General features: G+C 65.9%; 13 protein-coding genes across 13 annotated transcripts; 7 read left to right on the plus strand and 6 right to left on the minus strand.

Annotated features, from left to right (window-relative positions):
* Positions 1-46: 46 nt before the first annotated feature.
* MICPUN_54602 (Mg2+ transporter-e family) lies at positions 47-1,081 on the minus strand. The gene has a single exon (XM_002505623.1). It carries the CDS (start codon positions 878-880, stop codon positions 188-190), a length of 693 nt encoding a protein of 230 aa, XP_002505669.1. The 5' UTR covers positions 881-1,081; the 3' UTR covers positions 47-187.
* Positions 1,082-1,318: 237 nt separating this feature from the next.
* Positions 1,319-2,563, minus strand: MICPUN_63440 (predicted protein; the record flags this gene model as incomplete). The annotated part of the gene is made up of 1 exon (XM_002505624.1): positions 1,319-2,563. The coding sequence occupies one exon, from the start codon at positions 2,561-2,563 to the stop codon at positions 1,319-1,321; it is 1,245 nt and encodes a 414-aa protein (XP_002505670.1).
* A 559-nt stretch (positions 2,564-3,122) lies between these two features.
* Positions 3,123-7,650, plus strand: MICPUN_106398 (predicted protein; the record flags this gene model as incomplete). The annotated part of the gene is made up of 4 exons (XM_002505373.1): positions 3,123-3,203; positions 3,330-3,371; positions 3,501-3,583; positions 4,128-7,650. 4 exons carry the CDS (start codon positions 3,123-3,125, stop codon positions 7,588-7,590), a joined length of 3,669 nt encoding a protein of 1,222 aa, XP_002505419.1. The 3' UTR covers positions 7,591-7,650.
* Positions 7,651-7,873: 223 nt separating this feature from the next.
* On the plus strand, positions 7,874-10,020 carry MICPUN_103696 (predicted protein; the record flags this gene model as incomplete). Its single annotated transcript, XM_002505374.1, has 2 exons — positions 7,874-8,762; positions 8,885-10,020. 2 exons carry the CDS (start codon positions 7,874-7,876, stop codon positions 10,018-10,020), a joined length of 2,025 nt encoding a protein of 674 aa, XP_002505420.1.
* Positions 10,021-10,144: 124 nt separating this feature from the next.
* Positions 10,145-11,891, minus strand: MICPUN_63444 (predicted protein; the record flags this gene model as incomplete). The annotated part of the gene is made up of 2 exons (XM_002505625.1): positions 10,145-10,235; positions 10,357-11,891. 2 exons carry the CDS (start codon positions 11,889-11,891, stop codon positions 10,145-10,147), a joined length of 1,626 nt encoding a protein of 541 aa, XP_002505671.1.
* A 68-nt stretch (positions 11,892-11,959) lies between these two features.
* Positions 11,960-12,700, minus strand: MICPUN_109337 (predicted protein). Its single transcript, XM_002505626.1, has one exon. It carries the CDS (start codon positions 12,682-12,684, stop codon positions 12,034-12,036), a length of 651 nt encoding a protein of 216 aa, XP_002505672.1. The 5' UTR covers positions 12,685-12,700; the 3' UTR covers positions 11,960-12,033.
* A 1,217-nt stretch (positions 12,701-13,917) lies between these two features.
* On the plus strand, positions 13,918-15,561 carry MICPUN_67737 (predicted protein; the record flags this gene model as incomplete). The annotated part of the gene is made up of 4 exons (XM_002505375.1): positions 13,918-14,295; positions 14,401-14,742; positions 14,788-15,258; positions 15,367-15,561. Coding segments are annotated over 4 exons (1,386 nt in total), but the record flags the coding sequence as incomplete, so codon positions are not given.
* A 428-nt stretch (positions 15,562-15,989) lies between these two features.
* MICPUN_92232 (predicted protein) lies at positions 15,990-17,668 on the plus strand. The gene is made up of 2 exons (XM_002505376.1): positions 15,990-16,089; positions 16,300-17,668. The coding sequence occupies exon 2, from the start codon at positions 16,321-16,323 to the stop codon at positions 17,605-17,607; it is 1,287 nt and encodes a 428-aa protein (XP_002505422.1). The 5' UTR covers positions 15,990-16,089; positions 16,300-16,320; the 3' UTR covers positions 17,608-17,668.
* Positions 17,669-17,792: 124 nt separating this feature from the next.
* On the plus strand, positions 17,793-19,022 carry MICPUN_63448 (predicted protein; the record flags this gene model as incomplete). Its single annotated transcript, XM_002505377.1, has 1 exon — positions 17,793-19,022. The coding sequence occupies one exon, from the start codon at positions 17,793-17,795 to the stop codon at positions 19,020-19,022; it is 1,230 nt and encodes a 409-aa protein (XP_002505423.1).
* An 85-nt stretch (positions 19,023-19,107) lies between these two features.
* Positions 19,108-20,586, minus strand: MICPUN_103699 (major facilitator superfamily; the record flags this gene model as incomplete). Its single annotated transcript, XM_002505627.1, has 1 exon — positions 19,108-20,586. One exon carries the CDS (start codon positions 20,584-20,586, stop codon positions 19,108-19,110), a length of 1,479 nt encoding a protein of 492 aa, XP_002505673.1.
* Positions 20,587-20,910: 324 nt separating this feature from the next.
* On the plus strand, positions 20,911-22,064 carry MICPUN_106400 (predicted protein; the record flags this gene model as incomplete). Its single annotated transcript, XM_002505378.1, has 3 exons — positions 20,911-21,145; positions 21,329-21,480; positions 21,787-22,064. Exons 1-3 carry the CDS (start codon positions 20,946-20,948, stop codon positions 22,062-22,064), a joined length of 630 nt encoding a protein of 209 aa, XP_002505424.1. The 5' UTR covers positions 20,911-20,945.
* A 317-nt stretch (positions 22,065-22,381) lies between these two features.
* MICPUN_87780 (predicted protein) lies at positions 22,382-22,729 on the minus strand (the record flags this gene model as incomplete). The annotated part of the gene is made up of 1 exon (XM_002505628.1): positions 22,382-22,729. The coding sequence occupies one exon, from the start codon at positions 22,727-22,729 to the stop codon at positions 22,382-22,384; it is 348 nt and encodes a 115-aa protein (XP_002505674.1).
* A 348-nt stretch (positions 22,730-23,077) lies between these two features.
* Positions 23,078-24,258, plus strand: MICPUN_95694 (predicted protein). Its single transcript, XM_002505379.1, has 3 exons — positions 23,078-23,105; positions 23,274-23,346; positions 23,613-24,258. The coding sequence occupies exons 1-3, from the start codon at positions 23,102-23,104 to the stop codon at positions 24,181-24,183; spliced, it is 648 nt and encodes a 215-aa protein (XP_002505425.1). The 5' UTR covers positions 23,078-23,101; the 3' UTR covers positions 24,184-24,258.
* Positions 24,259-24,291: the final 33 nt, after the last annotated feature.

Here is a 24,291-nt window from a genome sequence, read left to right on the forward strand (position 1 = left end):
TTGGTTTTGACGACGGACAGGTCATCAGACGGCCAGGTCACATGGTGCAATGTCAACTCGCATTTATTTAATGTACACAAAACTTGTTCCAGCGCCGTCGAGCCGGGGACGCGTCGACAACTCCGGTTGGCGACGCGACCGACCCGACGGGTTCCTCCACTGCAATCGTTCACCGCACGCGCGCCGCTCACCATCCCAACATCTTACGTCCGATCGGAGACTGGTCCACGATGAGCTTCTCCAGCGGCGTCTCCTCATCCGGGGTGTCCTTAAACTGCAAGATGGAAGCCGCGACCATGAAGTAAATCACGAGTCCGCTGCTGTCGACCACCGTGGTCATGAGCGGCGCGGAGGTGACCGCGGGGTTGTAGCCCAGGTAAACCGACAAGAGGGGTAGCAGCCCGCCCAGCATGTTCGCCCACGCGGACACCAACGGCATGGATATGCATACCACCAGCCCTATCTTCACCTCCAGGCCGTTCCAGTATATCGCGAGTATGTAGATCACCAGGCCGAGGCCGAGGCCCATGAGGAAGCCCGCGACGGACTCCTTGAATATGACGTGCAGCATGTCCCTCACGCCAACCTGTCGCAGCGCCACCGCGCGGATCACTGTCGCCACGGACTGGCTCCCCGTGTTCCCGCCGTGGCCGATGAGCAGCGGCACGAAGTAGCTCAGCTCTACGTTCGCCTGGAGGAGGTGCTCGAACTGCTCAACCACGAGCGCCGCCAGCACGAGGCCGACGAAGAAGATGGTGAGCCAGCCGCCCCGCGCCTTCATCATCCCCAGGATATTCTCCTTCTTATAAGGGAGCTCGGGCTCGCCCTTGGCCCGCGGCTCGCCGTCCTCGCCGACATCGAGCGGCGCGCCCCCACCCATCCCTCTCTCCACTACCGTCTACCAAAAAATAAACGATCGCAACACCCGCGGCTCCGATGTGCGAGGCCGGTGCGCGGGAGTTTAGGGTGCGCGATGAACCCTTCGACGCGACGTGTCGCGCGACGAGACTCGAAAGCCGTTATCGACTCGCGACGGGACGCCCTCGCGGAGGGTTGTGACCTTCCGACGGGGCCGCGGCCGACGAGAGGATCGGTCGCCGGTTACGGAAAACGTGAACGAGCCAACGGATTTGGTCTTGCTTTTCCGGCTCGACGCAAGAGCCCACGCGTTTTCCGGTTTGAAACCAGTGGCGGTGATCGGCCGAGCGAAAGCATGGCGGGCGCCACGGGAGAACAGAGACAGTTTTTATCGAGTTTGCCGTTAGACGCGTAATTCAAACCATTTGCTTTTTCTCCCACCCGGACCTTTGCGCGGCTACTAGCTGGACGACGAGCTCGAGCTTCCCCTGCGCGCCGCGCGCCGCCTCTTGCTCCCGCTGGTGCTCGACGACGGCGACCGGCCCCGCCGACCTTTCGCCGGCGGAGGAGGCGACCGACTCCCGCGGCCGCCCCGACCGCCTCGACCCCGCCCGCCCCGGCTCCGACTACGACTCCTGCTCCTGCTCCTGCTCCTGCTCCTGCTCCTGCTCCTCGATCGCCTCGACCGCGATCGCGATCGGCTCGAGTACGACCGCGAGTAGCTCCTCCCGCGACGCCCGCCCCGGCTCCGGCTCCGGTTTCGAAAGGCCCCGCCCCCGTGTTGCGAACGACGACCGAATGGCGGCGGCGAGCCGCTTCTCCTTCCTCGCCGCGGCGGCGATTGCGATCGCCGACGACCGAACCCGCCGCCGTTTCCGCGGCCCGGCCGGCCGTCGCGGTGGTACCCACCGGGGGGTGCATCGCGCGGGGGTCCGCGTCGGTCGAACGCGTCGCGCGACCCGCCGCGCCCGCCGCCGCCGCGGTGGTGGTGGGGAGGGGGACCGCCGCCGCGCCAATAATCTCGGGGGGGACCGCGGCTGTCGCGTCGCCCCCTGGCGGCGTCGGGGCCGCGGTCGTCCCCCCGCTCGCGTCCCCTGTCGTCGTGGTAGTCGCCGAACTGGCGCGCGCGGGGTCTGCCGCGGCCGCCGGGCTCGTACCGGTCGCCGCCGCGGCCGCCGGGCTCGTACCGGTCGCCGCCGCGGCCGCCTCTGCCGCGTGAGGGGCCGCCGCCGCCGCGATCGCGATCTCGGCGGTCGAAGGTGTGCTCGCCCGGGCGCTGCGCGTCGCGCGGGACGGATCGGATGCGGGTGACCGCCACCTCCTTGCCGTCGATCTGGCCGCCGTCCATGTGGGACATCGCCCTCGCCGCGTCGCCCGTTCTCTCGTATTCGACAAAGCCCGCGCGAAGGTTGGACGAGTCCCCGCCGTTCTCGTCCGCCTTGTCGGGCCTGAACCTCTCGAGCGCGACCCTCTCTACGCGGCCGTAGTGCGCGAATATCTCCTCAAGGTGCTTGTGGTTCACGATCCGAGTGAGGTTGGCGACCCTCACCACGCGCGTCTCGTCGTCGGTTTCGCCGTCCTCGCGCATCGGCGACCCGGATCTCGCCTCGGATTTTTCAGGCGCCCTCGGATCGGACCGCGGTGCCTCGGCCGAGCGAGCGGACCCGTCGGAGCGGGCAGGGGAGCCCATGCTGTGGTCACCCATTGATGCTCAATCACCGAGTGGAGAGCGGTGTCGTCGTGCGTCGACGCGTCTCCCGGCGCTGCTGCCGTGTGATGGATTGGCGCCCAATTCTGCCCTAATAAATAACTTCCTCGCCCGTGTCAGGTTTTCGCGTTCGTCGCCAAAGGTTTTCGCAGTGGATTCAACCACTGCGGCGCAGTCACCAAAAATTCCCAGTTGACGCAAACACCAAAAAACTCACCTTGAAGGCGCTGCCAATCAGTCCGAGGGGAAATCTCAAATTTTTTTTTCCGCGATCGGAATTCGTCGTACCTTCTGGAAACTCACCAAAAAACTCACCGAGTCGTTCACCATCCGCGACCCATCCGCGAGTGGCCCACCACTTTTATCCCACCATTTTTCGTCCAAACAGCATCCGATAGGATCGGATCGATGGCATGGAGAAACGTAGTAGGCGGTAGTGCCACCAGACGAGACGGTCACGTTTTCTTCAGAGGCGAGGGCGCGGATTTCCAACGAGACCGGGAGCGCGCGGGCGACGGCGCGGTTCAGCCCGGGTCCGTTAGCGCGCTGACGCGTCATGGCATCCAACGGTTCGAATGACGCGACGGCGAAAGAGACCGAAGCCGCGCAGGAGTCCTTCAAGCGCTACGTCGAGCCGGTGCGCAGCCGAGTTTTTTCATCCCCAGAACGCCAAAGGCCGCCGTCCGCGCAGGAATGGCGCGCTCCGACCGTCCCCGCGCGTCGCGGAAACCGGTAACTGACCAAACCACTTCCCCTCACGTAGGTGCGAGTGTACAACACCATCAAGAGCAGGATGCAGAAGAACGTGAGTGTTCCCGCGGGACGCGCGGATCTGCCCCGCGCGAGCTTCGTTTTAGGCGAATTCTCTCGACGACCCACGCCGGGAACCCAGCGGCGCGCGACATCTGACCACGCCCTCCTCTTTTCCCCGCAGCCGCTCTTTCTCACGCGCACGGCGAGGTATACCAAGCTTTATGCGAGCAGAAACGGCGCTGACGAGCGCGCCGAACAGTCACGGTGCGTGCCACGATCTCGCGCTCGGGCCCGTCCCAACACAAAATGCTCGCTTGGAGGAGCGCGAGGGTGTTCCTCCGACGCCCGCGCGCGCTCGGGCGATCCGTTCCACCGCTCCCACCGGACCACCGTCTTCGCGGCCCTCACCGACGATGATTAATCCTCCGCAGGCTCGAGCTTCGCGTGCGCTGCAGGTATCCCAAACGCGCCGTCGTCCCCAGGTGAGCCCGACGAACTACCCGCCGGACCGCAGTGGGAAAAACCACAACCCGGATCGCCGACCCGACCGGTTCGGTCGCCCCGCGCGGCGCCCGCGCCCGCGGACGTCCCCGTCCTTTCGTCTCGTCGGTCTCGTTCACGCGCGCGGAGGGTGGCCGAACCCTCGCGCGCGGTCGATCGCGCACCCCCGACCGACCGCAGCGCGCCTCCCAGGCTCCTCGATCCCCCCATTTTAAATCGAGGGCACCTCGGACGAATCCGTTTTCCCCGCCGTCGCCGTCCCAAACGCCTGACGCGCGCCTACCCTTCATCCTCCCCCACGACGCAGCGATGGATCCAACACGAACGACAACGCATCGAACGTCGACGTCGTGTACGCGGTGCTGTGCATGGAGCGCGACGCGTCGGAGGGCACAGCTGGCGCCGACGAGGATCCTTCGGTCAAGGCGGCGGATCAAGCCGCAAACGCAAACGACGACGCGCCGTCGGCTCGGTCGCCCGCCGCGGACCCTTCGGACGATCGCGCGGGTCCCGGCGCGCCGATCGTCGCGCCATCGGACCCACGCGCCGGCGCCGCGATCGACGGTGGGGACCCCACGCACGCCGGTGCTCATGACGATGTCGATGACGACGACGCTCGTTTAAACGCCGCGATCAACCTCTCGCTCGGAAAAAGCGCCGGTTCGGACGCGCGCCGAGATTCCGGCGTTGACGTCGCGGCTGACGCCAAGGCTACGGCGCTCCATCGGACGATGCTCCAGTGCCGCAGGATCAAGGTGGCGCCGGGTGAGGAGTTTGACGGGACGCCGGATGCGGTTTTCGACCACCCGGAGCTTTCGCGCGAGCGAGCGAGGTTGGCGAAGATTGGCGATAAAAGTATCCCACCATCGGAGACTGCCGCGCGACCGAAGCTGACGGTGGCGTTCTTGACGTGGGAACGCACGAACGGGCTCGGCGGGTTGTTGTGCGGGCGTAAATCCGTCGGACGACGAAACAAGTGCGCGCTGCTTCCGCGACGAAGAAGGAGCGGGAAGAAGGAGGGCGAAGGGGTGGATGACGTCGCGGAGGTCGGGGCGCTGGGGCTCGTTCCCTCGGGCGCGCGAGTGCACCTGGCGCTCGAGGTGTCGCTGGACGATATCCTGCGGGTGCCGACGGAACAACGGGACGGGGATATCGTCGAGGGGATCAAGGATCATCGCGCCATCCAGCCGTATTCCCCCGTCGGCGGCGACCGTCTTCGGACGCTTCGGACTCTCGGGAACCCCGGCGATTCAGGCTCGGGATCGGTCCCCGTCGTTTTCGAGAGCGTCACCGCGGTCTTCGAGGACTCGCCGCCGGATGCGGCGATGGATTCGTCGAACGGCCGGTCAATCAGTGACTTGCGCATGTCCGATGCCGACGCGCAGGTGCAACCGTTCGTGGAGTTTGAGCTGAGCTGCTTCGTGCCGCCACGCCGCGACGTGGACCCGACGCCGCGGCTGCCGGGCGAGCCGAGGGTCAAGGGCAGGGTCGTGTTTCACTACCTGTACCACAAGCGGCGGATGCGAAAGACGGAGCTCACCGTGGGTTTCACGTGCCCGTTCTGCACGTGCGTCAACAGGGACTTTGCCGGGCTGTCGCAACACCTGGAGGCGTGCCACGACGCGTTCAACTTTGAATTTTTACCAAAGGTGCAGAACGAGCCGGACCCGAGGGTGCACGTCGTGTGCAAGAGCGAGTTGGAGGAGGAGGAGGAGAAGGCGGGCACGCGGGCCGACAAGGACTCGCAGCGACGGCAAGAGTCTGATTGGTTTCACGGTCAAGGCGGGTGGTTCGTGCAGTCCAAGGCGAAGGTGCAGATGACCCACCACGAGCTCAACGATCGGGGAGGAGTCGTTCGCAAGGAGGTGTCGCCGGCGTCCGCGGACCGGGAGTTTGTCTACGCGTCCAGCCGGTATCGCATGCCGAGTTGGCTGCGACGGCAGCGATCCACCCATCGGCAGACCGCACTGGACATCGCCAAGGCGGCGCGGGAGGAGGAGAAGCAACGCCGCAAGGCTCAGAGGAACACGCAAAAACACGCGACGCAAGAACAAAGGCTGTTGCCCAACACCCTAAAGCTGCCCCGCGCGCAACTCGAGCAGATTCAGCGGCAACAGCAGTCCGGGGGGTACAGGCTCGCCGGCGACCTCGGGGGGATACTCAACCCGCAGGTCCACCCCGGCCTGTTGAACCACATCATGCTCAACCAGGCCGGCGGCGGTCAGCTGGGAATCCACAACGGGTTGCACAACCTGCAGGGTCTGCACGGGCTCGACCTCGGCGGTCAGATCGGCGGCCTCGGCGTGGGGGCGCTTGGCGGCGGGCTCGCGGGGGCCGGATACGGCCTGAACCTCGGCGGACTCGGACTATCGCACCAGCAGCAGCTCCAGCAGCAGCTCCTGCTCCAGAGGCACCACCAGCAACAACAACAGCTGCAGCAGCAGCAGCAGCAGCACTTTGGCCGCGACCAAATAATCCGAGCTTGGGTCGACGCTCGGCTTCGCGGCGTCGAGCCCATCTCGCTGCGGAGCAGGCTGGGCATCACGCAGCTCGAGATGGAGGCTGGCGACAAGATGGTACGCAAGCTTCGAGGCGAGTTGTCGGTCATACAACAACAGCAGCAGCAACAACAGCAACAACAACAACAACAACAACAACAACAACAGCGACAACAGCGACAACGACAACGACAACAACAACGACAACAGCAACAACGTCCCCTGGCGACGGCGGTGTGGCCAGCTTCGAGGTTAGCCGCGGCGGCCAAATTCAAGACCCGCGGCGCTCCGGCTCCAAAGTGGACTCTGGGGGACGACGCGGGCGCGCTGATCAACCTGTGCGACGACAACGACGACGACGACGACGTGTTCGAGCACGACGAGCGGATGAACCACAGGCGCAAGATGCGGGACCTGAACGAGGTCACGAGGGCGGCGCCGCGGCGGTACAAGAGGATGGAGAAGTGGTCGCGACCGGCGGCGGCGCCGACGAGACCCGAGTCGGACGCCGGACGCTCGAGCGGGCTCGATTACCTCACGGAGGCTGCGACGAAGGAGGGCGGCGGCGGCGGGGGTGGACGCGGCGGAAAACGCGACGGAACGTCGTTCGGTCCGCCCCTCGGCGACGAGGACGAGCGACCGAAGGATGCAGAACGTCGGGGTCGACCGAGGGGTCAAACCGGATCGAAGCGAAGCCGCGACGGGAAATCGGAACGAGGCGTCGCCGCGCTTTTGCCGGCTTCGAGGACCCAGGCCAAGCGGGGTAAATCGTGCTCGAGCAAGGGGATCATCGGTGCGCACTACGACCTCGTGGAGGACCCGTCGAAGCCGGCGGAATTCGGCGGCGTCGGTCCCCCGGGGACGTTCTATCACGCCAAGACGTGCCTCCCGGTTGAGCGAAACAAAAACGTAAACGTCGGCGCCCAAACTCCCGACGAGGACAGCGACGACGACGAGGACCTTCACGCGTGGGCCAAGGAGGACCTAAGGCACCTGTCGGACTTTGAGGACGTGGCACCGCTGGAGAAGAGGTTCATGCACGACTGGAACGTGTTCGTCAGGAGGTTCAGGCCGTGCGCGGATAAGGAGGTTCCCGACTGCCTGTCGGCGTTTGCGCGGTTCAAGGGCCGGGAGCTGGCGGGGAACCGGCAGCTGAGGCGGCTGTTCACGCTGCACCTGGTGAACGCGTACGACTTTGGGGTCATCGAGGCGAGGGTCATCGACGACGTGCTCAAGGTTGTGGAGGAGCAGAGGGGAGACGTGAAGCGATGAAGGAGCCGCTCGTAGTCTGTTCACGCGCGACTTGAGAATAGAATTCAACTCATCAGACGGACGAATCTTGAAGCCGAGCCCGAAGCCCCCACACTCGGACGCGGTCGAGATGGACCGTCCGGTGGCTCCGGACTCGCCGCCTCCCGCGCCCGCACCCGTCGTCGATGACGACTCCGCGTCCATCCCGTGGCACTACATCGACGCGTCCGGCGAGACCAGGGGCCCGGTCAGCTTCCGGGTGATACGGGCGCAAATGCGATGCGCGATGTTGCCCCCCGACGCCATGGTGTGGCGCGAAGGGCTCGACGAGTGGCGCGAGGCTCGCGTCTTTCCCGCGTTCGCGTCGTGCGTCGAAGACGACGCCGGGCCCGGTCGCCTCGACGCGACGTCTCGACCCGCCACCGCGGGGCCCGCGCCGAGGACGTCACCGCGGGCGACGATGCCAAACGCCCCGGCCACCGCGACGCCCGCGCTCGGGGGTTCGCGCTTCCCCGGGCGAACCCTCGCGCCCGCCGCGCTCTTCGCCGACGCCCCGCCGCCGCCGCCGCCGCCGCCGACGACGACGACGACGACGACGAGCGACGACGCGTCCTCCGACGATGCCCCCGCGTGGTTCGCGGTGGACGCGGCGGGGACCCAGGTCGGCCCGATGGACACCGCGGCGATGCTGAGGCTGGTGTGGCGCGACGGGTCCGGCGTGTTGACCAGGAGCGAGCCGGCGCAGCCCGGCTGGATCCCCGCGAGGGACGCGCCCGCGCTCAGGGAGGCGATACGGACGATGGAGTCGGCGCGGGCGGGGGAGTCGGTCAAACCAACCGGCGGGGATAGGGACGCAGGGGATGATGGGGCCACGAAGATGAACCTGAATCTCTCGCCCGAGTCGCTTCGCGCCGAAGCGGAGTCGCTTCGCGCGGCGCTCGAGACGACGCGCGCGAAGCTCCTGGCGAAGGAAGCCGAGGCGGCTGCGCTCAGGGAAACGGTGAGACACCTGCGGGTGCGCATCGCGACGGGGGGAAGGTTAACCGTCGCCGGGGACGCGGGCGCCGTGATGGATGACGGATCAACGAAAGAGTTGGATCGCGCCGAGTTGGAGGCGGCGGAGCTGGCGAGGGCGAGGCGGGAGCTCGAGGACCGGACCGCGGAGCTGGTGCGGCTCAAAGGGGTTCTACGCGGTGAGCTCCTGAGGCGGGTGCTGGAGGACGCGGAGACGACGAGGACGAGCCTGGGCAGGCTCGACGTCGCGACGGACGATTAGGTTGACGACGGGACCGAAAATGTTTTAACCGATTGTTAGCACTGAGACGACATCGATCGCCGGCGGCGTCCACTTCTCCCGCGCACGATGCGGACTCGGTGACGCGCGGCGGTCGTGGCGGTCGTGTACGCGGACCCTTGGCTCGGACCCTTGGCTCGCCGACGGGCGCGATGGCGTCGAACGACCCGCGCGGGTCGTCCGATCCTCGCGAGGCGGCGACGGACGTCTTCGCCGTGGTCTCCCGCGTCGTCCCGTCGGATCCGTCGCTCCGACGCCGCGTACCCCCCGCGAAGGCCCGGCATCTCGCCGCGGACATCTGCGCGGTGGTGTGCGGCCTGAGGCCCGCGTGCATGATCGACTACGCGCCCAAGATGGACGCCGGGGTGGCGCGCGCGGTGCTCGAGACGCTTCGCGCGGATCCGCGCTCGGGGAGGCATCGGGAGACGCGCGCGCTGGGCGTGCTGCTGGTGGAGGACGTGGTGCTCATCGCGGACGTGGACCGCGTCATGCGCATCTTCGATGACATCGGCGCGACGGGGGGCGCCGATCGGTTCGTCGCGTTCGATCCAACCACGAAGCGAAGGATGAGGGGACCCAAAGTCCGCGGGAGGTTCACGACGTGGACGGATGCGAGGACGTCGTCGCACTGCGCCGCCCTCGCCCGCGTCGTGCCGTGGGGCGACCGACGGGACCCCGACGCGGGTAAGACCCGGTGTCACGACATCGGCGACGCGACGTTGGGGGGAGTCATCGACGCGGGCGATCGCGCGGTCGGCGTGAAGTGCCCGGTGCCGCCCGTCGCGCTCACCGGCGTAACTTTGGGGTACCCTCGGGTGTACACGTGGACCGAGGACGACGCGGACGGCGCGGCGCTGAGAACGGTCCTGTCGGCGACGGACCTGACCCTGCGCAGGCTGCGCGCGAGGTTGAACGTGGAGGGCGCGGACGGCATGGAGCATTTAGTGTCGGCTTGGACCGTCCCTAAACGCGAGGACAGCGGCGAAGACGACTGGAGCTGGGAGGGCGACGCGGTGTCAGAGGATGACGGACACACGTGGGGATCCTTCGCGCTGGCGTGGAGGAATGAGGTGGAGGCCGCGATCGATGCGAGCGGCGGGGCGTGGGAAGTGGTCGCGTGGGATACCGAAACGTACCGAGGGCCCGTCGCGCTGTAGCGACGAATCGCCGGACGCGACGGACGTAGCGTCGCCGGTTGTAAAAGTTAAAACGACGAACTCGTCGCCGTCGCCGCGAGCGGGAAGAACCTCCCACCCGGGGGCACGTCGACGGACATTCCCCTCACTCCGACGCCCGCGGATCGTTCAGGGGGTGCGACCGGCGCGACGTCGCCCACCCCGGGCGTTGATGGATCGACCCCCTCGTCACCCCCCTCGCCCCCGCGGACCCCCGCGGCTGCCGCGTCAAATTTGAAATCGTCAATCACCGAGCCCGCGAGGGGCGCCGCGCAAACCTCCGACCCGATGGCGTCGCCGTCCGCGGCGTACGCGCACCTCGACGGATCGACAACCACGGCGTACTTCCCCGTCGTGCCGTTCACGCGCTCGAAGCACTGCACGCACTCGACGTCGATCGCGGGTGACGTTTGTCCGATCCACGGATGCGCCGCGGCGTTGCCCCTGAATGCGACGGGCGGCGGCGCGTTGCCGAGAGCGCCGTCGTCGCCATCGTTCCGCCCGCCGTACACCGCGGTGGCGTCGTGAACGCACACGCCCCCGCCCCGCGGCGCGCGGTTGTTCTCGAACATGACGTACCTGAACGTCGCGACGCCGCCGCGGACGACGGACGCGCCGCCGCCACCGCACGTCATCGCTCGGCGCCTCGGGTCCGGATACCCTCGCACCTCGTTGGACACGAACCTCGACGTTGACACCAACACGTTCGATCCCTCGTCACCCACGAGCACGCCGCCGCCGCCGTCCCAGTAGTCGTCCCACACGCGGTTACCCTCGAAGTCGCACGACTCGATCGCGACGGTGGCGCCGTTCACGACGGCGACGGCGCCGCCCTCGGACTCGGCGACGTTTTCGCGAAATTTTGTTTTAAGGAACGCGACGACGCCCCCGGCGACGTACACGCATCCGCCGTTACCCAGGCTCGAGGAGTAATCGGTGACGGATCCGGCACCCGCGGCGCCCCACGCCGGGTCTGCGCCCCACGCCTCGTTACCCTCGAACTCGCAGTCCTCGAACGAGGCGAACGAGCGCGAGTCGAGGAGCGCGACGGCGCCGCCCCGGCCGTGGTTTTGGTTTTGGTTTTGGTCTTTTTGGTTTTTGGTTTTTGGGTCTCCAAAAACGCCGACGGCGACGCACCGAGTCACCCGCGCCCGCCGCATCGTCAACCTGGCGACCGGCCCCTCCTCTCCACACGCTCCGGCGTTGACGCCGCCGCGGACGAGGACGGCGCCCCCCGCGCCGTCCACGTCGTTGCACGCGTCGGCGAGGTCCACGTCCTCGAGGGTCAAGTCGCCGCCGGCTTCCACGGCGAAGAGCGCGGGCGCGCCGGCTGCGTCGCACGACGGTCGACCGCGCGTCTTCGCCGTCGCGACCCTAGCGCCGCCGTCGATGACGCACCGCGCGTCCTCGCACGCGCCGACGATCGTCATCGGGGATCGGACGACGATGGGAAACGCGTCGCAGTCGTCCTCGCTCGACGCCGCGGTGCGGGCGGTGGTCCTTCGGGTTATGTTCGAGAGGAGGGTGACGTGTCGGGCGCCGAGCCGCGTGGCGCCCGCGAGCTCGCACGCGGTGCGGACGAAGCACGTGCCCCTGTCGCGGTCGGTGACGCACGTGAAGGAAGCACCCCCGCGCGAGGGATCGCGCGTTGGGGTCGGCAAGGACGAAGCGAGGGGCTCGGTTCGCGTTGAACCCGGGGGGCCGCTCATACCGGTCGCAACCGCGGAGCTCATACCGTGGAGTCGCGTCGGGTCGAGCCCGGGGTGCGCGTCGTCCCCGGCTGAGCCCGCGGCGACGACGGAGGCGAGCGCGACGAGCGCCGCCGCCGCGAGCGACGCGAGGGAGGCGCGCATGACGAGTGCGCCCCACCCTCGTTCGGCACGAACGAGACACGAACCTCGGCAGCGCGACGACGTTCGTTGGTACAGAAAATGTGGATATTTTCAAAAGGTTTGCTTGCCACCGGGGCTACGTTTCGACGGCGCGTCCTCTCGCTCACTTGGCCTCCTCGTCCTTAACCTCCTCCTCGCCATCCTCCGGCTTCACGTCCTTGCCCATCCAACCCGCCACGATCGGGGTGAGCGCCACGGTGGGGGGGAACCGCACGGGCGAGAGCGCCTTGTGCGCCGCGTAGGCGATTGCGAAGGTGCCAACCTTCTCGGAGGACGCGGACACTCCCAGCCCGATGGCTTCGAGGATGGAGGCGACGTCCACCCCGGCGGATACTAGGACGTAGCAAATGGTGATGGAGACCAGGGAGAGGGAGATGGAGGTGATGAGGTAGGCGCTGCCGTATCGCTTGAGGAGCTTCTTCGCGGTGTCCATGCTCGACTTGCCCTCCTCGCCCTCCGCGGGCTTGGACCTGAACGCCTTCCAGAGGCCGGCCTCGAGTCCCCACTTCTTGGTCACCGCCTCGACCTCGTCCTCGGTGGCGTGGACGACGACGACCTTGCGCGCGGGGGCCTCGTTGTCGTGAGCGGGGCCCACCCGGAGCGCGCCCCAACCGGAGCCCCGCCGGCGCGATCTGCTCGGATCGATCGCTCGCCTCGCGGCGCGCGCCTTCCCGACCGATTTGTCGCGCCCGCCCCTGCGCGTCGCGCGCGTGCGAGCCGCGAGCGCGGGGAGCACCTGCGCGGAGAGCGCCATGGACATCTCTCTTGCGGGTTTCGAGCCTTCGAAGGCGCCGCGCGGCGTTGGGCGGTGAACCCTCCGATTCGGTGTGTTGTCGGGGAACCTCGGTCCGCGCTTTCATATTCCTTGGCAACGGAATCGCTGCGCCCCTTGCGCCACGGCTCGTCGCACGTTGCCTTCGGAACGTTTCGACGCTTTCCGCTCCCTGCAACTGCAACTCCATACAGGGAGTCAAAAATGATGTCAAAGTGTTTTCTCCCCTGACGAAGACGGACGAATTGCCAAAAGACTGCGATCAGTCATCAATAAAGCGGCTGGCGGTTGGGTAAAAAGCGGCGGGCATTGCGCCCCCTGGATGCACTGTGTGAACCACCCGATACGGGGGGTCACGCAACGCACGAGCGGTTCGCGGCGGTCTCGAGAGGTTCGAGGGCGTTAGGCCGCGCTTCACATCGCCGGGCTCGACTTTAGACGTCGTCCCGAGTGCAGGTCGAGGAGCTGCAGTCGACGCTGCTTTTTGGGTAATACGCTGCTTTTCGGACGAGGGTTAGTGGAAAAATGGTTTCCCTCTCCGTGGCGGGCGCTCGCTCGCTCGCGGGAGCGGCGACGACCCGCGCGCGGTGCGATACGCGCGGACGCGCGACGCCCAGGATCCGAACCACAACCCCCGTGCGCGTCGGGACACGGGCGCGGGTTCCCGGGCCTCCCCAGTGGTCGGGACCCGCCGCCGCCGCCCCATCATCCTCGACGCGGGCGGCGACGTGGTCCGCTCGCTCGGTTCGGGGCGGTAGCCCGCTCGGCGAGCGCCTCGGGTTCCGGATCGGCGGCGGTGCCGCGCGTCCCGTTCCCGCGGTGAGGGCCAAGGCCGACCGTCGCGCCAAGGACGACCTCATCGACGACGACCTCCTGCGCAGGGCGATGGACATGGCGGATGACGACTTCGACGACGTCGCGGACGAGAACGAGCTGCGCGCGCTGGATATGCTCGACGAGACGGACGGCGCGATCGACCTCGACGACGTCGTCGACGACGACGACGACGTGTCCGTCGCGGGGCTCGGCGACGCTTACGAATTCGACGACGACGACGACGGCGACGCGGGCGCGGGTGAGGAGGAGGAGGAGGGGGCGATGGAGGAGGACGAGACGGAGGAGGACGAGATGGAGGAGGGCGTGGCGCTGCTCCGCGAGCTGTTCGAGTACGGCGCCGTGGACGTCACGGAGTGGATCGAGCTCGGCGAGGACGAGGACGTGGAGGTGAGCGGCATCGCCAACGATTCGCGGGTGGTACTCGGCGGCGACGTATTCGTCTGCATCGTCGGCGAGAAGATGGACGGCCACGATTTCGCGCTCGACGCCGTCGCGGCGGGCGCGGTGGCGATCGTTTGCGAGCGGCCCATCGACGGCCTCGGCGTCGACGTCCCGCAGGTGGTGGTGCCCAGCGCGAGGGCGGCGCTGCCCCGTCTGGCGGCGGCTTTCTACGGTAACCCGTCCGCGTCGCTGACCACCGTCGGCGTTACCGGCGCGAGCGGCAAGACGACGGTGACGCACATGGTGCGTGCCATCTTGGACGCGAACGACGTGAGATGCGGCGTCATCGGGACCACGGGGTACTCGCTCGACGACGTCAGGCTCACGCCGCACGGCGGAGTGTGGGAGCCCGAGGAGAAGGATCCCACGAAGGATCGAGCGGCGACGGCTCCCGGATGGCTCGCGCCCTACCGCGGCAAGTACGACGTGCCCACTTCATCCCCGGACGCTCTCCAGTGCCAGCAGCTCATGGCGGGCATGCTGGACAACGGCGCGAGGGCCACCGCGATGGAGGTTAGCTCCCGGGACCTGGCGCAGGGGCGGGTGGACTGCTGCGACTTTGACGTCGCCGTGTTTACCAACCTGCGCGGGGACCACCATGAAGGGGACGCGGCGTCGTGCAGGAACGCCACGGCGGAGCTGTTCCGGCGGCTGACCGACCCGGAGAGGCAGCGCGCGGTCATCAACCTCGACGTCTCCACTGCCGAGGATGGCGAGAAACCGTTTGACGACGCGGCGTATTTCTCCGAGGCGGCGTCCGCCGTGCCCATAGTGACCTACGCCACGCAGGAGGATAAAGCCGACGAGGCGGACGTCTTCGTCGAACGCGCCGACCTCTCCTTGTTCGAGACCGCGGTGACGATTCGAACCCCGGTGGGAACCTTCGACGCCATCACGGGCCTGGTGGGCGAGGTGAACGTTTCCAACGTAGCCGCCGCCGTCGCCGCCGGGATCGCGCTGGAGATTCCCCTGGACGTCATCGCCGAGGGCGTCGAGGCGATGGAGCCCGCGCCCGGGCGCATGGAGCTCGTGGACGAGGGCCAGCCCTTCTCGGTCGTCGTCGACTACGCGCAAACGCCCGAGGCTCTGAAGCGGGCCATCGAATCTGTTCGCAAAACCGGCGCGAACAACGTCATCACCGTCTTCGGCTGCGGCGGCGACCGGGACGCGTCGAAGCGCGCCGAGATGGGCCGGGTGGCGGACGAGTACTCCGACATCGTCTTCGTCACCAACGACAACCCCCGGACGGAGGATCCGTACAAGATCCTCGACGACATCGTCGCGGGTTTCCGCGATCGCATCTACGAGCTGGAAGCGATCAAGGAGGAGGCGCTCTTCCCGTTCCTGAAGGACATGTACCTGATCCACCCCAACGCGCGGCACGAGACCATGAAGCTGCAGAACATGTGCCGGCGGTACGTCATCGTGGACAGGTTCTACGCCATACGCGCGGCCATCGCGATGGCGGGCGAGGACGACGCGGTGCTCATCTGCGGCAAGGGCCACGAGGATTACATCGTGGTGGGCACGAAGAAACACTGGTTCGACGACAGGGTCGAGGCGAGGGACGCGCTGCAGAAGATCCCGGGCGTGCAGGAGGCGGGCATCGACACGTCCAACCTGCCGTGGGGCAGACGGGACAGGGCCGGGAGCGGCGCGGGTAACGTACTGGACGCGTAGTCTTGTAATCGCCGAGCAAGCACCAATTCTCACACCTCCGTAACTGAAAACGCGTAGCACGTGTTGATGGGATCATCTAATTCGACCAACGATTGTGAAATGTAACTGCGAACCTGTGCGGCGAAAGTCCAATAAACGTCTGCGAGATTTTTTTCTCTCGCCTTCGTATCTTGTGACCCTTGCGGACCAATCGACCGGCCGCCCCACTTCGTAGACACACACGGCGTCGCCATGGCCCAGCTCCTGAGGCTCGGCGAGAAGATCGCCCGTCGCGCGGTCGTGAACCGCGGGGCGGTGCAGTCCTTCGCGCGGCCCTTCGCGGCTAACCCCCTCGCGGTGCACGCGGGTGATGACTCTTTCCTGAAGTGGACCACCCCCGAGCCGCAGCAGTTCGTGCACGCGGGGATCCTCGCGGCACCGGAGACCAAGGTGCGTTCGGTGCCGACCGCGAACTCGGCCACCTCCGGTCATGACCCAACCGTCGTTTGAACCCCGATCAGGGCTCGAAGGCCCCCGCGCGTTCGCCCCCGACCGCCCACCCGCGCGATCAAAGGTTACCCTAGAACCACCCCAAAATCCAACGAGCGTCCGCGTGCTGATCGCCCGCCTCTCCAACGTTTTCTTCCCCGCCCCGCGCAGGTCACCACCCTGCCGAACGGCATGCGCGTCGCCACCGAAACGAGCCCCCACGCGCAGACCGCCACCATCGGCGTGTGGATCGACGCCGGCAGCAGGTACGAGACCGCCGCCAACAACGGCACCGCGCACTTCCTCGAGCACATGGCTTTCAAGGGGACCAAGACGCGCACGACCGCGGGCTTGGAGGAGGAGATTGAGAACATGGGCGCGCACCTCAACGCGTACACGTCGCGGGAGCAGACCACCTACTACGCCAAGGTGTTCAAGAAGGACGTGGCCAAGGCTGTGGACGTGCTGTCCGACATCCTCCAGAACTCCTCGCTCGAGCCCGCGCACGTGGAGCGCGAGCGCGGCGTCATCCTGCGCGAGATGGAGGAAGTTGAGAAGGAGGTTGAGGAGGTGCTGTTTGATCACCTCCACGCCACCGCGTTCCAGCAGACCGGCCTCGGGCGGACCATCTTGGGTTCCGCCGAGAACGTTCGGACCATCACCAGGGAGAACCTCGCCGAGTACATCAAGACCCACTACACCGCGCCGCGCATGGTGCTCGTGGGCGCTGGCGCGGTGGACCACGACGAGCTGGTGAAGCTGGCGCAGGGCGCATTCGCGGGTCTCTCCACGTCGGGCGATGCCGTGGACAACCTCATCGGACAAGACCCCGCGCACTTCACGGGATCCGACGTGAGGATCCGCGACGACGACATGCCCACCGCGAGCTTCTGCGTCGCGTTCAAGGGTGCGTCCTGGAAGTCCCCGGACGCGGTGCCCCTCATGGTGATGCAGGCGATGCTCGGGTCGTGGGATAAATCTGCCCCCGGCGCGGCGCACGCGGCTTCGCCCCTGGCGCAGTCCGTGCACGCCAACGAGCTCGCCAACAGCTTCATGGCCTTCAACACCAACTACGCGGACACCGGTCTCTTCGGCGTCCACGTCAGCAGCGACGCGACGGACCGACTCGACGACGCCGCCTTTGCCGTCATGCAGGCACTCCGCGACCTCATCTACGATCCCAAAATCGAGGACGTGACCCGCGCCAAGCAGGCGCTCAAGTCCTCCCTGCTGCTCCACAGCGAGTCGTCCACGTCAGCCACCGCGGAGGAGATCGGCAGGCAGCTCATCACCTACGGCAGGCGCATCCCGCGCGCCGAGCTCTTCGCCCGCATCGACGCGGTCACCCCCGAGACGGTGAAGGATGTGGCGTGGCGGTACATCCGCGACGAGGACCCAGCCGTCGCCGCGATCGGTCCCACGCAGTTCCTGCCGGACTACAACTGGTTCCGCCAGTCCACGTACAGCCAGTTCTACTAAACAGTTAGTCGCGCGTAGTGGTGACGGATATTTGTAATCGTATTGTTTCAAGTCTCATGACGCGCGTGTCCCGTCGAACGCGCCCCGTCGCCAGCAGTCCCCTCAGATCCCATCAGACTAAAAAAGAAAGGAGGACTTCTACGTAAGGTGCCTAAAAGCCACGACGCCCCGCACAAGACGAGACCATGAGCCACGCGTGCGCATCCTGCGGCGGTGACAAGACGCCGTGGCGCCGGGGCTGGACGGTCAAGGCCGGCGAGCGGGCGCTGCTCTGCAACGCGTGCGGGCAGCGGTGGAGCGCGGGTCGGCTTCGGCCCCCAGTCCCCTCGGAACCGCCGAGGAAGAAGAGGAGGAGCTCCCTCCCCGCCGCCGCCGCGCCCGTCCCGATCGCCGCGCGCGTGGCGCCGCCGTGTTTTAGCCCGCGCGAGAGCGAACCGATCGACGACGGCGGGAAGGAGGTGGACGGCGCGGACGCGGAGACGCCCCGGCGGGCGACGAGGAGGAGCCTCCCCTCGGGCCACCGCCGACCCTCCGCGGGCGAACCCTTCGAGGGAGAAGACCTCCCCGAGACCTTCCACCCCACCGCGGTGCCCGTGATCCTCCGCCAACTCGGACCCGGACGCTGGTGCAGGTACGCCGCCTTCCGCGAGCGTCCCCCGATCCACGAGCGCGGGAAAAGGACGCGAACCTTCGAGCTCGTCGCCGAGGACGGAACCGCGCTCGAAGCCGTCGTCGGAACCGCGTCCGCGTCGAGCAATCACAAATACCGGTACGAGGTGTGCAACGGGCTCGTATCTCTGGCCATGGACCGGATGGGCAGGCCGTTCGCGTCTCCGCCGACGCCCGGGCACCTCAGGAACGCCAGGGACGCGTGCGCGTGGCTCCGCGCCGTGGTGCGGGAGAGCGTCTCGGCGGATCAATCGTTTTGCGCCGCCGTCGCCGCCGCCGTCGCCGTCGACGCCGCCGTGCGACGGGAGGACCTCGGGGGCACGTGGCGCGCGCTGGAACACGCGTTGGGCCAAAACATGTGGCGTTGGGCCACCGACACCGCCGGGGAGCTCGCGGTGGCGCGGCTTCACGAGATGGTTCGCAGAATCGACGAGGGAGCGGGGATCGTTCGGGGAAGGAACGCGCTCACTGCCAGGGACGCGGCTGAGATCGTATCGGAGCTGAGGTGCGTGTGGATGCGCGTGGACGGCGGGATCAACATGGAGACGCTCGAGGAGACCGGGATCGCGCGGGCGGTCGCCAAGATCGCGAGCATGGAGGGTAATCGCGCGGCGAGGGAGACTGTCGACGCGGCGAGCGCGATCTTAAAGGAATGGCGGGAAACGCAGGCGGGGCTCGTGGCGACGCTCGAGAATTTCTTGGGATCCGAGGCGGCTCACGAGCGCGAGGTTTCCGCGTCGCGATGAAGGACGAGGATGCCGCACGGCACGGCACGACGATGCGACGCGAACGAGCGAGTGAACGAGATTACGTCGCGATAAAGAATCGATATTAGCTCATCGGCATCTGCCGAATTTCCTTGATCACGAGCTTCATGAGCAGCAGCCCCGCGATGAGATCCGCGGCGTACAGCATGAAGAACACGTGATTCCAGTCGTTGGAGTGCGCGCTAATGTATCCCACCAGGAACGGCCCCACCGCCGCCCCGATGCTCCCGGTGCCGTCGATGATGGCCGTCACCGTCGCCAGCGCCCTCGCGTTACCCTTGAGCGATTCGTGCGTCCCGAGGTCGGCGCTCACCGCCGTGGTGATCAACGCGTACGGCCCGTTCACCAGCGCACCCGCCAGCATCATCAGCAACACGTTCGCGGTCATGTTCATGCTGCCGTACTCGCGGTACATGTACAGCACCGGGATGGACAGGTAGACGAAACCGGCGGATGTGAGCGACCTGGCGTTGAAACGGTCGGAGACGTACCCGGCGATGATGCCACCCGCGACGCCGCCGATGTCGAAGAGCGTGGACAGCTCGCCAGCCTTGGCGGCGGTGAGATACTCCCCGCCAATCTCGGTGCGCTCGATGTAGAACGGGAGCCAGTACAGGAACGTGTACGCCACCAGTTTGGTGAAGAAGAGGCACAGCGAGAAGGTGACGACGCCCGGGATCTTGAGCGCCGCCGCGAACCCCGCCGCCTGGGGCTTGCGCCTCTGCTGCGCACCCTCGATCGCGGGCTTCAGCGCGTCACCGTCGGATGATGCCATGATGCCCCCTTCCCCCTTGGACGCGTCGCCCGCGGTGCCCGCCGGGGACTGGTAGCCCGCGTCCTCGGGCGACACCACGAGCCAGCCGTGCACCAGGAGCCCGACGGCGATGGTGAGCAGGCCGTTGACGGTGAACGCCGCGCCCCAGTCGCCGTACCTGAGCATCCTGGACGCGATGAGCGAACCGAGGATGTTTCCGACGGACGTGTGCGCGTTCCACACGCCCATGATGAGCCCCCTCTTGCTCTTGCCGAACCAGTTGCCCATGATGGACACCACCGACGGCCACCCCGTGCTCTGGAACAATCCCGCGCACACCTGCACGAAGATGAAGTAGAACATGTCGTGCCTCTCCCACGCCCTCGCCATGCCGAACATACACACGAATACTCCGCTTCCGATCATGCCGTACGTCAAAAACACCCTCAGGTCCATGCTGTCGCCGATGTGACCCGAGAAGAACATGCCGATGCTGTACGAGGCGAGGAACGCGACGTCGGTCTGGCCCAGCAGGCGGTTGCCGTCGGGGCCGTTGAAGGGCGCCCAACCCCGCTCACCCAGCGCCCTCTGCTCCTCCGTGGGGTTCAGCACCGACTTGACGATGGACGGGGGCTTGCGGCTGGCGTGGTACATCATGTAGGACAGGAACGTGATGACCAACACGGTCATCCTGTACTGCGACTCCGTCAGGTTCCTGCCGCCGCGCGCGGCGACGAAGCGCGCCATGGCCGGGGGCAGGCGCGAGGAAGTGGACCTGAACTTCTCCATCGCGGTAGCGTGGGGTCCGCCGGTATCAGCCGCGGTATCAGCGATGACAAACGGTCGCCGCGAAGCCCCGATCGCGCGCCGGACCGAGTGCCCCCCGTATTCGCAAGTGTTGTGGACGCGGTTCCACCACGAACGTTGGCCGTCAACTTCGAATCTGTCCTGGACTCCATACACAGTACACGGACACGGTCCATACATTTTGAACCATCGTTTCTTGAGTTAACCGTGATCCCGGAAATAAACCGTGAAAAGCATTTCCAAGTTATCCTCACGTCGAGAAAAGGACGCCGCCTTTACCCCCGGGGGGTCAGTTGCCACCGGGCTCGCACCCAGTGCCTTCACCAAGCGCAACTATTGAGATGGCCTCGGCCGCTCTTTCCGCCCCTAACTTCGTCCGCGCGGCGCCCGTGGGCAGGGTCGGCGCGCGCCGCGCCGCCAGGCCCGTCCGCGGCGTCGTGGCGGTCCGCGCCGAGACTGGCGAGAAGCAGATTGCGGGCCTGACGCCGTGCGGGAAGTACCAGGAGCTGTGCAAGGCTGAAATCCCGACCAAGATTCCCAGGTGAGCGTCCATTCGACGTATCGATAACCTAATCGAACGGCGGGAACGTCGACGCGTCCCGCCTGCCGCGATCGCGGCCGCCCGCGCGCGTGTCTCCGGTCGCACGCACCGACGATTCGAGAGCCTTCGTCTCATCATTATTAACCTCTCGCCGATTTCCCCTCACCTTACCCCTCCGCTCAGGCACGACTTCCTCAAGCAGATGTACCGCTACATGGTCATCAGCTTCGGCGACAATGGCCTCGCGTCCTACGGCAAGCGCATGGAAATCGACCTCGTGGACGGCGAGGATGGCCTGACCAACGGGATGTGCGTGAACATGTACGGCCTCAAGGGTGAGTTGACTCTGCCGCGGTCCCGCGCCGCCGCCCTCCTCGCGCACCGCCCGACACGACATCCGAGGCTGACGACATCGGCGATGAATGCTATTAACTCTCTTACCGACTCCCTCCCGAATGAACTTTCGGGCCACTTGGGGAATATTTGTTCGCTTATTACACACCTGAGCCGCGCGCGGCGCCAGCCCCGGATGTAAATTTTTGTTCCTTTTCTTTGTCGCGGCGGGGGTTCACCCTTTCTTTAACCCCGATTCAGATCGCTGACCGAACGCACGTTCATCCCTCACACACACACACACACAGACGGCGCCGAGGTTTTGATCTGCGAGCTGTACTGCGAGATGGACACCGAGATGGTCCCGTCGTACGACACCCTCATGCCGTCGCAGGATGGCGAGATCATCAAGTCCAACCGCAGCGGCAAGGATGAGTTCGTCAAGGGCAGGTTCTTCGTGATTCGCAGGCCGGTGCCCATCGACGAGTCCGCCAACCCGGCGCTCAAGCAGATGATCAAGGACATGACCCTCGCCATCAACAAGTACTACGCCTTCGGCTCGTGCTTCTCGGAGGACGACACCTAATCGACTCAGCGGGTCATTCGGGAGAAGAAGAGAGAGGGTACGGGAGAGTCGAAGCGGCGAGGAGGAGGCGGGTTGTTTATTAGCTCTCGGTGCATGCATAGCGTGTGAATATTACGAAAAAGAACACGACAAGAGGAAAGGGCCGAAGGCGCGGACTCCATACTACAACCCCTTCAGTTGCGTTAAGATTCTAGGTCAAGCTAAGTTTCGCGAGTCTACTACGTTAACATCGCGCGGGCGAAGGCACGCTGCCGTTCCTCGCTCGCGTCTAAGAATAGGGCACGTGACCCCGAGGGTTCGCACGACCCGATGCCGCCTCATGTCTTCGGCGGGTCCACCGGGTATCCCCGCATCCGTTTCACCGTATCCACCAGAGCCTTGAATGAGTAAGGCTCGTTCTGCGCCAGGTCGGCGAGCATCTTCCGGTTGAGCTGGATGTTCTCATCCTTCAGCCCGCTGATGAACTCGCCGTATCCGATGCCGTGCTCCCTGGTACCCGCGTTGATCTGCTGGATCCACAGCCCGCGAAAGTCCCTCTTCTTCGCCTTTCGATCCCTGTACGCGTACTGCAGCGCCTTCTCCACCCGGTTCCTCGCGATCCTGATGGTGTTTTTGGCCCGACCCCTGAAACCCTTCGCGAGCTTGAAGATCTTCTCCGCCTTCATTTTTCGCGCCCGATCCGCCCAGGTGCGGGAACCTTTGTCCGATGCGCCCGAGAGTGAACAGAGAACGGCGGGGCGATTCCACACGAGTCTGGTTGTTCTATTCAGTCTCACTCATCGTACGCAGAGAAGTAATGCAGATTAACGTATTCGTGTAAACAGTATTAAGTCAACTACTCTTACCATATAATAAGTTGACACACACACAAGGTTTCACATTTGATGGGAAATGTAGATCTCGCACGTGTATTCATGGTGACCGAGGTGTCGAATTTTGTAGGGCTTTGATGTTCCCCACGTCTTTTACCCCGACTTCACCGCGGACGAGCCCTTTTCAACGAGCGTCACGTACGCAAAGGGGACAAGGGAGACACCATGGGTGAGTTCACGACCATGCACGACCTCTTCGTATCATCCGTCGTACCGCCCGTCGAACGCGCGCGTTGCGCCGCGGTCTTTGCCCGGACCACCCGACGGGATCACGGCTGCCGCAAACCCTTCCCTGCGAGACGCTAAATTCCGTTCCCATCTCCCTCTCCTCCCTCAGGTATCTCTCGCGACTCTCTCCACAAGCGCCGGCTCACCGGTGGCAAGCAGAAGCCCTGGCGCAAGAAGCGCAAGTGAGTACATGCCCCGCACGAAATCGCGTCGGCGCGGAGCGTTCGGGACCGGTTTCCGGACCTTCCACCCGTCCGCGGAGCTTTATTTTGGTTTTTAGGGTTCTGGGGAAAAAAAGCCGATGGCGGACCCGGCGAGACGCGGGATCTCGCGCGCCGACCCGCGGGACTCCGGTTCCCGGTCCCCACATGACCACTCGATACGTATGCACCCCATCAATCGCATCGGAACTGACCGCGCCGTCCCCCCCCGCCCCGTCACCCATCAGGTACGAGCTCGGCCGTCAGCCCGCCAACACCAAGCTCTCCTCCCACGTGGATGTGCGCGTGGTGCGCTGCCGCGGCGGCAACAAGAAGTTCCGCGCGCTCCGCCTGGACCACGGTAACTTCTCCTGGGGTTCCGAGAACGTCACCAGGAAGGCCCGCATCCTCGACGTGTGCTACAACGCGTCCAACAACGAGCTCGTGCGCACCAAGACTCTGGTGAAGGGCGCGGTGATTGCGATCGACGCCTCCGAGTTCCGCTCCTGGTACCAGCAGCACTACGGCAAGAAGATCGGCATCAAGGTGAAGGACGGCGTCAAGGTTGAGAGCGAGGACATCGACGAGAAGCGCAGCAAGAGCGTCACCCAGAAGCTCAACAAGCGCAACAAGGGCCACGTCGTCGCCGAGAACATTGACGCGCAGTTCACCACCGGCCGCGTCTACGCGCTCGTCACCTCCCGCCCTGGCCAGTGCGGCAGGTGCGACGGCTACATCCTCGAGGGTAAGGAGCTCGACTTCTACGTCAAGAAGATGCAGAAGAAGAAGGGCAAGCACGGCGACGCCGCCACCGCGTAATTTGTTCGCGGCGAAGTGGAGTTGTGGTGGTACTTTTAGATGTTTCCGTGATTAATCCATCGGAGATGTGACTTTACAACACCGCGCCCCGCCGGTTCTCGCAACCTT

The sequence above is a fragment of the Micromonas commoda genome, chromosome 13, assembly GCF_000090985.2.
Source record: "Micromonas commoda chromosome 13, complete sequence".
Taxonomy (NCBI): Eukaryota; Viridiplantae; Chlorophyta; class Mamiellophyceae; order Mamiellales; family Mamiellaceae; genus Micromonas; species Micromonas commoda.

What these genes read in the sequence shown, in the direction of transcription:
- MICPUN_54602 (XM_002505623.1), bottom strand. Translation starts at nt 880, where the DNA reads ATGGGTGGGGGCGCGCCGCTCGATGTCGGCGAGGACGGCGAGCCGCGG.
- MICPUN_92232 (XM_002505376.1), top strand. Translation starts at nt 16,321, where the DNA reads ATGCGCGTCGCCACCGAAACGAGCCCCCACGCGCAGACCGCCACCATC.
- MICPUN_109337 (XM_002505626.1), bottom strand. Translation starts at nt 12,684, where the DNA reads ATGGCGCTCTCCGCGCAGGTGCTCCCCGCGCTCGCGGCTCGCACGCGC.
- MICPUN_95694 (XM_002505379.1), top strand. An exon ending in CCCTGGCGCAAGAAGCGCAA is followed by an intron (nt 23,347 to 23,612) that starts GTGAGTACATGC and finishes GTCACCCATCAG; the next exon opens with GTACGAGCTCGGCCGTCAGC.